This window comes from Eublepharis macularius, chromosome 3 (genome assembly GCF_028583425.1).
Source record: "Eublepharis macularius isolate TG4126 chromosome 3, MPM_Emac_v1.0, whole genome shotgun sequence".
In the NCBI taxonomy this organism is placed as follows: domain Eukaryota; kingdom Metazoa; phylum Chordata; class Lepidosauria; order Squamata; family Eublepharidae; genus Eublepharis; species Eublepharis macularius.
The window spans coordinates 187828092-187838322 of NC_072792.1; the positions used below are offsets into that span (position 1 = coordinate 187828092).

Genomic DNA, 10231 nt, shown 5'->3' on the forward strand with positions numbered 1-10231 from the left:
TCCCAGGAGGCTGAGAGTTAGAATGGAGGAAGCTCTCTTTCTGTGTATGGGGGCGTGTTTAACCCTTTCACTGCCAACCACTTCCAAGTCCCCCACCCCCACCCCAATCTGCTTTCTCCCTCTTGGTGGTCCGGATGGGTGTTAAGCCCTGCAAGATGCATGTGCACAGGGACCCGAAGGAGGAAAGACAACCTGGGAATAATCCAGAGCTGAACAATGGTGGGCACACAAGGGGTTAAGCAAGCAACCGCGACCCCCAAAGCCCCTTCTGCCTCCCAAAGCGGCTTTCAGCAAGGAATGGCATCATTTCTGCATTGTTGTCCAGGCCTAAAGCAATTGCCCGCTAGACGTTGATCCAATGGGGGGAAAAACCCGCAAGGGAAGCGCTGAATCATTCACAATGTCTTGTTGTGCAACTCCTCCCTCAGCTCCGTGTTCGTGCACAATGCCTGTAATGTGTGATGTCCGTCTTTAACGGAAGCCATGGCGCCCCCTCCTCCTTCGTCCTCCTGGGTATCCCTGGCCTGGAAGCGGTCTACCACTGGATCTCTATTCCTCTTTTATCAATGTACGTTGTGACGCTGCTAGGAAACTGCACCCTCTTGTACACCATCAAAACAGAGCAGAGCCTCCACAAGCCCATGTACCTCTTCCTCTGCATGCTGGCCCTCATCGACCTGGTGCTGTCCACCTCCACCTTGCCCAAGATGCTCTGCATCGTCTGGTTCCGAGCCGGGGAGATCGACTTCAGCGCCTGCCTGGTCCAGATGTTCTTCATCCACTCCTTCTCCATCATGGAGTCGACGGTGCTTGTGGCCATGGCCTTTGACCGTTACGTGGCCATCTGCAACCCCCTGAGGTACGACTCCATACTGACCAACCCATTGTTGGCCAAAATTGGGCTCGTGGTGCTCTTGAGGGGCTCCGCCTTCATCGCCCCGATCATCATCTTGGCGTCGCGCCTTCCGTACTGTAGGACCCACGTCATTGGTCACACCTACTGCGAGCACATGGCCGTGGTCAAGCTGGCCTGCTCGAGCATCCTCGCCAACGTTGTGTATGGGCTGGTTGTGGCTTTTCTCGTGGTGGGGGTGGACTTGCTGTTCATCACCTCGTCCTACTGCATGATCGCCAGGGCTGTCTTGGCCTTGCCCTCCAAAGATGCACGCCACAAAGCCTTCAGCACCTGCGCCGCTCACGTGGTGGTCATCCTGGTGTCCTACACCCCGGCTCTCTTCACCATCTTAACACACAGGTTTGGGCACCATGTGATGCCTCACGTCCACATCCTCCTGGCCAACTTCTACCTCCTCTTCCCTCCCATGCTGAACCCCATCGTGTACGGGGTAAAGACCAAGGAGATCCGAGACCGAGTGATCCACTTGGTCCTGAAGAGAAAACACTTTTCCTAAAAGACTGTATAAGTACTGAAGGGACGTGCTGACCCTTTTCTGGCCAGGGAGCTCAGCAAAATTTATTCCTAAATAATAGGGTAGCTTCCAGAACTTAAAGATTAGACGCATCGTGCCTGTTTTTATGATCAAGCTCTTTCCTCATGTGCAAGCAGGACCAGTGTCAGCCCACAGTGAGGTGGGGCAGCTGCTAAGGCCCATGGCTCCTGGGGGGGGGCACTGCTGCTGAACACCTACTCACACATGCCCTCTTATGCTAGCCCTCACGCCCTTCCACTGCCTGCTTGTGCGGGCTTTGTCACCTCCGGCCCCAGCTGCACCTGCTGCCGTGCGCTGTTGGAGAAGGGCGTGTGGGTGGTGCACACAGCCTCAGCATTCCTGGTGGCCATGCAGTGGCACTCCTAGCTGCACCCACCACCCAGCACCATCCGGGAAAAGGTGTGCAGGCCGTGTGGGCATCTGCGACTGCAGGTAGAGGGAGAGCTTGTGAGTGGGCAAAGGAAGGATGCGCAGGGCGGTGGGGGCACATTGGTGGGAGGGCAAGAATGGGAAGCAAGTAGCAGACACCGGGGAGGGGGGGCTGAGCACTTTCTTCCCAGGGCCCCCAAAACCTAGAACTGGTCCTGTGTGGAGGGAGGTTTGCTCAAGTGTTGCAAGGGGGAAGAGGCAAACGTCAGAGCTCCAGAAAGCACCTGGAGTGCTGCTGATGGGGAAAGAGATGTCGAACATCCCAGGTTTTGCGGTAGTGAAGCATGACTCGCCTTGCGCTTGGCTCCCTGGACCCCCCCCCCCGCCCCACCCTTACTACAGTCCCAGCCACATTAATTCTGCCTTCCACCCTCCCTCAACCAACACCCCCACAATCTTACCACTGGGGGGGGTGACTCATGAGTAAAACAAACCTCTTTATTTGCTGCCTTCAGTACCCCAATCCTGTGTGAAACATCCTGTTTTTTCATGAAAGCAACCACTCCTGATGCAATAAGATGAGGACGACTAACTGCTTTAGAGCATCAAAAAACCTTCCTCTGGCTCATGTGTGCCCATGAAAACACTCTAAAAGAGATGCAAGTTTTGCTTACTGTTTGCATATACAACTGGCCAATGGCAACCCCTAAACAATGGCAGCTCTCCCACAGGGACAGGGGCCGCTCCAGCCCATCTGGAATCTCGGAAGTTGACACCCTGAAAAAAATCTTGTGGGTCTCTGAGGTGCCACTGGACTCAAGTCCTGCTTTCCTCCGCTAGATACCAGAGAGGTCCACATGCAACTGTAGTGGAGAGACTTCCGTTGAAAGTGGTGTCAGCAAGTCTTTAAAATATGGATGGACTTTTTTGTAATCTCTGTTGTTGTTGTTTTGCATTGTTCCTGCCTTGTACTGTTTTATTGCATTTTTTCTTAATTTGTAAACCGGCCTTATTGCATCGCTTATTACATGCTTTGTACGGTTTCTATTGCATTTTTTTTTAGAAAAAAATTTAATCCACGTTGAGTCTTAGCAAGAAAGGCCCTACTGTTGCTTTAAGTATGAGCCTACTGGGTAGTTCTATGTCTAATGTCAGTCCTAGAATTGCGTTTGCTCTGTTTCAGCATTTCCTCAACTCTGTATCAGATTTTTGTGAATGTTATGTCTTTGTGAACTTGCATTTATTTGTCCTATAGCATTGTTGGTTGAAATGTCCTTGAAACTGATTGTACTAATCTCACACTATGTAATCCGCCTTGAGTCTCAGTGAGAAAGGCAGACTATAAATGACATAAATAAAATAAATAATAAATAGGTCAGGCAAGCTGTGAGGAAAGGCCTGAGTGAATATATGTCCGTGCAGATGAGAAGAGAGCTTATTCTACTAGTGAAGAACTGTGTGGAAAATCACAGTGTGTGTCTGGGTCTGTGAAAATACCTTTAAGAATATATCACTATTTTGAAACCACCAAGCTTACGAAGCCATTCTGCAACCAATACGCTTATCAAGACTCTGCAGCCATCATGCTTACGTTCTTATAAATAAATTCTACTTCTGATTAAACATGAAAGGATTCCCTTCTGACCTCACAGCTGCCCCTATGTGCTGACCATTCTGTCATACTACCATCTATATCATCCTTCCTAGAATAGCAGTTAAATGGGAGAGGTTTAAAGCAAAGGCCTTCGGCGGCAGCGAACACCTTGCAGGAAGCAGCAACACAAAGGCCACACAAACAGGGCAAAGGCCACAGGTGGGGTCAGCAGTGGGAATCAAACATGCAAACACACAACACCAAGAACATGGAGGAGGGCCAGCAACAGTTATTGAGGGGTGCCAGAAAAAACAAACAAGTCTTAACCTTCTGGCGAAATTCAGCAGGAGTTGTGGGGGGGGGGGGGGGAGATTAATCTCCCTGCAGAGGGAATTCCAAAATTTTGGCAGCATGACTGAGGAGGCCCTTTTATTTACATCTATATTTATTTAGAGGTGCTGAAGGAACACAAAACCCCCTCAGAACAGGAGAATGTTTATTCACATTTTTGCAAACCAATTCAAGGGAGAAAAAAACTTCTTTGAGAATTCCCAAAAGATTTGCTTCAGTTGTGGTCCAGCAGCTAAGCCCTGTGCCAGTAGGGGGGGGGGGAGTGGCACAGAAATACTCCTCTTTGCTCCAGAGTGGAAAGAGCCCGTTGGGCATCCAAAGATAGACCAGCCAGCGGTGCCCATCGAGGTCTCTGAAAACAGCTGGCAAAGACTGAGGGAATTCAGAATCACCTGTAAATAAGCCCCAGCCATTCCCTCCTCGGGATCTTTGAGTGCTTTCAGGAAGGCAGAACTGGGTGCATCTGCAATGGAGGATTCTGCAGTCTGAGAAGGTAGGGGACTGTATTGGGCCTCCAATGGGTGCATCAGTCAGGTGTGGTTCCCCTATAAATAGCTACCAGCAAAGGGGGTAGGTGGACAAGCGGGAGGGAGGAAATCATTTCCTTGTGCCTGCATCTTTATCAACAGAGATGTTGCTTTTACCAGCCTCCTTATATATAGGAAGACCCTTCTCTGTTCAGCATAGGGAGAGACCTCAGAGATGGGAGGGAAGCAACCTTGGCTTCAGATGAAAGCGAGCTCTTTGAAATGTACTCAGAGGCCGCAGCTTGTATCTGCTGTGCCAGATGGAAGCCCTCTTCTGAGCCTATGAACAATTAAGAAAGACAAAGACACAAGCACACACACAAAGCACAACAGGACAATTCTCTGCCCACTTGTATTTTGCAGGTGGTGGCATACATTTCTACATCTGGCCCAGAAAACTTTGCTTTAGTGAAATTTTATCCAACTTTTATTGATGTATTTATTTTCATTTACATATTTATTTATTTATACCCCCCCCTATTCCAAAGAGGCTTACATCGTTCTCCTCCATTTTATCCTCACAACGACCCTGGGGGGTAGGTTGGGCTGAGAGTATGGGACTGGTTGAAGGTCACCCAGCCAGCTTCCATGGCTGTGCCAGGATTCAAACCTGGGTCTTCCAGATCCTAGCCTGACACGCTGAGCACTACAGCACGCCGGTTCTCACCATTTTTATATCACCTCCCCCCTGGCCCCATTGACTGGAGATATTGAGGGGGGCTGTTGAACCTGGGAATTTCTACAAGCCAAAAAGATGTTTGCCCACATACATGAATCTCTCTCAAATGTGTGATCATTGCTTGTTTCAGAAAGTGGTAGAAGATGGGCCAGTAATGTAACGGGGAAAATTATCTTACCTGCAACACTGTAACTTGGAAAAAGATGCACCTGTTAAATTTCTGCTTGTCATTTAGTTGTAAAAGGAACAAGGTCTATACTTATTGTTACTTTGAAATGGGTGGCACTAGAAATTATTTCCAAGTTTGTACAGTAGTTTTTCTGTTCAGGATGAAATACTCTCATCCTCTCTGTCCCACATGGAAAAATCAATAATGCTAGGAAAAGTGGCAGTAAGAAAAGAGAAAGATCTAAAACAAGATGGCTAGACTCAATCAAAGAAGCCACGTCCTCCAGTTTGCAAGATCTGAGCAAGTCTGTTAATGAGCGGATGTTTTGGAGGTCTTTCATTCATAGGGTCACCATAGGTCAGAGGTGACTTGATGGCACATAACACATAACACACACTTGCTGAAAGTACTCAAGGCTGCTTTCATGCACATTGGGTCATGCACGCGCAGTGCACGTCAACAATTATTTGCAATTGGGTTTTACTGTGTGGAAGAGGAAGATCAAATTGCAAAGGATCGCTAAAGTGCATTAAAGGGGCTGGATGAATATTGGTCAGGGATGCTTTAGGCTCATCCTGCACTGGGCAGGGGGTTGGACTAGAAGGTCTGTATGGCCCCTTCCCACTATGTGATTCTCCAACATGTGCGAAAGCAGCCAAAGACTGTTCCTCCAGGTGTGTTTTTCTAAAGGAAGGGATGGACTGAATGGCCAGTTTCATTTATGCCTGTGTGCAACTTGGAACTCTACCTATTGCTTTTTATCCTGTTCTTCCTTCCTCCAAGGAGCTCAGGATGGCGTATTTTGCTGGAACAAAAGCCAGACCTCAGTTGCTGCCTCCCCAGACACATGCGCACCATGTAACAAGATGCTCCCCCTTTGCACAGGCCCCAGGAGGAGTTCCAGGCCTTCTCCAGCCTAGCATGTCTGCTTTTGGTGGGAACTACAGTGGCCCCTTCCACCCTTCGGTCTTCTTCCTTGTGGGCATCCCAGGCTTAGAGGCTGCCCACGTCTGGCTGTCCATCCCGCTCAGCTTGATCTACGTGGTGACAGTGCTGGGGAACTGCACCATCATGCGGACCATCTGGGTGGAGGAGAGCCTACACGAGCCCATGTATTTATTCCTCTGCATGCTGGCAGTTGTGGACCTGGCCGGCTCGACCTCGGTGGTGCCCAAAATGCTCTGCCTCTTCTGGTTTGGCTCTCACGAGATCCCCTTTGAAGGCTGCCTGCTGCAGATGTTCTTCATCCACGCACTCTCCATCATTGAGTCGGCCATATTGTTGGCCATGGCCTTTGACCGCTACGTGGCTATCTGCCAGCCCCTGCAATACGCCACCATCCTGACAAATCCAACCATCATGAAGATCGGCTGCCTGGCCGTTGTGAGAGGGGCAGTCTTGACCTCCCCGTTTCCCATCCTTGCCAGCAGACTCCCCTACTGCCAGACGAATGTGGTCCCTCACACATACTGTGAGCACATGGGCATCGTCCGGTTGGCCTGTGCTGGCACTATTGTCAGCAACCTGTATGGCCTCACTGTGGCTCTGCTTGTGGTAGGTCTGGATCTGCTCTTCATTGGGGTCTCCTACGCCAAGATTATCTTGACGGTGCTGAGGCTGCCATCTCAGGAAGCTCAGGCCAAGGCCTTCAACACCTGCGGCTCCCACATCTGTGTGATTGTCTTGGCCTACACGCCCGCCCTCTTCTCCTTCCTCACACACCGCTTTGGCCACAACGTGGCCCCCTACATCCACATCCTCATTGGCAACTTTTACATTCTGGTGCCCCCGCTCTGCAATCCCATTGTGTATGGCATAAAGACCAAGCTGATCCGTGACAAGGTGGTCGGCCTGCTCTCGAGGAAAAAGGACGTCTCCTAGAAGTAGGAGTAAGCTAGAGAAGCACCCAGTCAGGCTGTGAAGGGGAGAACCAAGGCCAGCCCAAATGCTGCCGTTTTCAGTCTTGGACCAGCAGCCATTCAGGACTCTCAGGGGACAGGCGAGCTGCACAATGTGCCCTACAAGCCCCGGCTCAGCAGCGTCATTGGGGAGCCTCAATAAGGATGAGCTGATTTCCCAATTTCTTTTCCAGTCCTGTTTAGGATGTTTCCTCTATTCTGGATTCCGCTCCTCAATTCTGGAAGAAAAATCAATTCCTGCAAAGGAGCAAGAGCAATTTTGCAGTTGGATTTTCAACTCTTGGTTCCTTCGGTTTATTTTCATCTGCATCTCCCCACCCCGTGTTCCCCATTTGCTCATGTGCATTGATCAAATACTGCAAAAAAGTCATTTTGCTGTGTATCTAGGGTCTTTTCATGTTGCATTTTGTTAATGCATCCATGCACTCCTGAGTTACCCTAATAAGCGGTGTCCTTGTGAGTTGGGGGAATTAGCAACAAGAAACAGCAGCAAGAGGAGGGTGACTGCGAGATCTTTCACCTGTATGTACGGGGATTGTTCCTCTAGAGAACTCTTTTAATAGACAGGATGTTCAATCAATACGGTTTTTATTTAGAAAATAAAAAAAATCAATTGCACAAAATACATATGGCTCACTCACACAGAGCTAATTAGGCAACCGAAAGGAAAATGGACAGAGATTCAGGATCGGATTATATTTACCAGCCTAGGAGAGGAGGAGGAGGAGGACGTCCTCTAGAGTAGGAGCCTTGAACAACCAGCACTTCATGGCAGGGAGAGGGGCTCAGGCCTGACTCTGAGGGTGTGTGGGGGAGGTCCCAGGACACACACTGTGCATGCAGCTGGGCAGGCCAATTATAGACCAAAACGTATCCTGGGCTGAGACTGTGTGTCTCTGCTTTTGAACAATAACTTGATGGCTGTCTCAAGAGGCGAGACAATAAAATTGGGAAAGCGCAATTAAACCTTCCTGTGAGCAACTAATGGTGTAAAAGGTGATTGATGACTCCCAATGGCTGGATGGGAGAGTCTCATCAGGTTTTGAATAGCCCAGTTTGGAAAAAGGGATAAGGAATAGATTGGCAGGGTGGGTGACAAGATTAACTCAGAAGCTTCTGGAGACCCTTTCGTTATACCGTTCTGCACATCTCTGGGGGGTATGGGGCTGGAAGCCAGTCTTACCTCATCGCTCACATGCCACCATTTTTCCATCTCCCGGCTGGAAGCCAGTATCTATTTCTTGCCTAGCCAGGCAGTTTGTCTGTGTTTAAAACACACGAGGAGAAGGGATTATAGTATTCCATGTTCATCAGCTTCCCTATTAGCGTGAGGGCAGGTTTGACTAGTAACATCTGGGCATGGGCAAAACACTGCACAATCACAACAGGGATACAGTCACATAAAGATTGCCTTTCAGGACGCACACTGAAATGGAGGAAGGAGTAAGGCATGAATGAAATTAAAAGTAGGCCAAAGCAGACATGCACTCCATGCGTGCCAGGAAAAATCTGGAAGTTAAAAAGGTGCGGGTTTTGCAGTACTTCAGTTCCCCTTCAGAAATGTGACAAGGTAATTATGTGATTACATAGTTTAATATTGTTGATCTGAGAGAGAGGTGATTAGGATGGAAAGAGTTAATATTTTACTGATTCATCCGTATCGCGTACCTGAAAAATGTTTTATGGTTGTAGCATTCTAATAATCCTTGTAATATGTATTTTCAATCTTTTCTTAAATTTATTTTTTTTGTTCCCCTCTCCCCTTTTTCTGTATCCCTTCAATGCTTTTAAAAAATAAAATTCATTTTTTAAAAAAGAAATGTGACAAGGTAATTCGGAACTCTAAAATATGAAATGAAATTCAGAGGAGGAGAAGTTTGGAAGCAGCTCTATGGCTTGAGATGAGGCTTCTTGTCATCTTGGATGAAGCGGGGTTGGTCCTGTCTGGGGAGACGGCTGCTGTGTGTGTGAGGCGACATTTGTTCTTGCCGTGGAGGAAGGGGCTGCAGTGTCTTAGTATAAGCAACATACAGTGCAATCCTAAGCAGGTCTACTTGGAAGTAAGTCCCATTTTATGCAATGGGTCTAACTTCCATGTAAGGGTTATTATGATTGCAGAGCTCAGCTTCAGAGGGGGCAATAGTGTTAGAAAGGCAAGAGAGATCAGGACTCCTACACCTTTGATCCACTCTGCTCGTGTCCCTTTGACCTTAGACTGCTACGTTACCCAAATAGGAGGTCTCCTTAACTGGTTGGGGGAATTAGCATTAAGGAAGCAAGTGAGAGGGGGTAACTAGGAATCTCCACCAAGGTTTACGGGAACTCCCAAATAAATCAGGCAGATGTTCAACTGGAAACGTCTTTTTATTAAAGAGGAATAAAGGGCAAATATACAGAAAGCTAGCCACAGTGCACAAACAAGGGTAACTAAGAGCCAAGCTACAAGTGACGCCTGACACAGGTTGGACTCTTGTCAGCTTCCCTCAAGTTTTGATGGGAAATGTAGGCATCCTGGTCTTGCAGCTATAATGGAGAGCCAAGCTGTAAAACCAGGATGCCTACATTTCCCATCAAAACTTGAGGGAAGCTGACAAGTGTCCAACTTGTGTCAGGCGTCACTTGTAGTTTGGCTCTAAGAAAATCAGGGAGGATGATAGTTATCAGCCTCAAAGATAAGAGATCCAGGAAGACAGCAGGAAAACTACTACCAGTTCATGATGAAGGGAGGAGGCCCAGACCAATTTGGAGGTGTATGGATGGATCCAGAACAGACACACAGATACACGACCCAGTTATAGGATGAAATGCTCACTGGGGCAAGCTGACGTCTTTACCTCCCAATTTTTTTACACTTGTATTTCCAGAATTAATGCATAATAGTTTCTAGATGTGTGTGTTTGTTTGTATGATTGTAAAAATGTGTCTTATTGACCACTGAGGAAGGCCCCTGGGGCTGAAACGTGTATGGTCTTGAGTTGGTCGACATGTTCATCAACTGTATTTGGAATATGACAGTTTATGTACAGCTTGCACTGACTCTTAATGCAGCCTGAAATTCTAGCTATTTGTTTTTAATGATATTATTGTGTACACTCTATAATAAATAATTAGTTTAATAAATAATTAGTTTAATATAATAAATAATTATATTTTATTTTATATAGCTTGACCC

At 47.9% G+C, this 10231-nt stretch overlaps 2 protein-coding genes across 2 annotated transcripts; both read left to right on the plus strand.

Moving 5' to 3' along the window:
- Positions 1 to 434: 434 nt before the first annotated feature.
- On the plus strand, positions 435 to 1412 carry LOC129326486 (olfactory receptor 52P1-like). The gene has a single exon (XM_054974661.1). It carries the CDS (start codon positions 462 to 464, stop codon positions 1410 to 1412), a length of 951 nt encoding a protein of 316 aa, XP_054830636.1. The 5' UTR covers positions 435 to 461.
- A 4649-nt stretch (positions 1413 to 6061) lies between these two features.
- On the plus strand, positions 6062 to 7021 carry LOC129326399 (olfactory receptor 52P1-like). Its single transcript, XM_054974556.1, has one exon. It carries the CDS (start codon positions 6062 to 6064, stop codon positions 7019 to 7021), a length of 960 nt encoding a protein of 319 aa, XP_054830531.1.
- The last annotated feature ends 3210 nt before the right edge of the window (positions 7022 to 10231 follow it).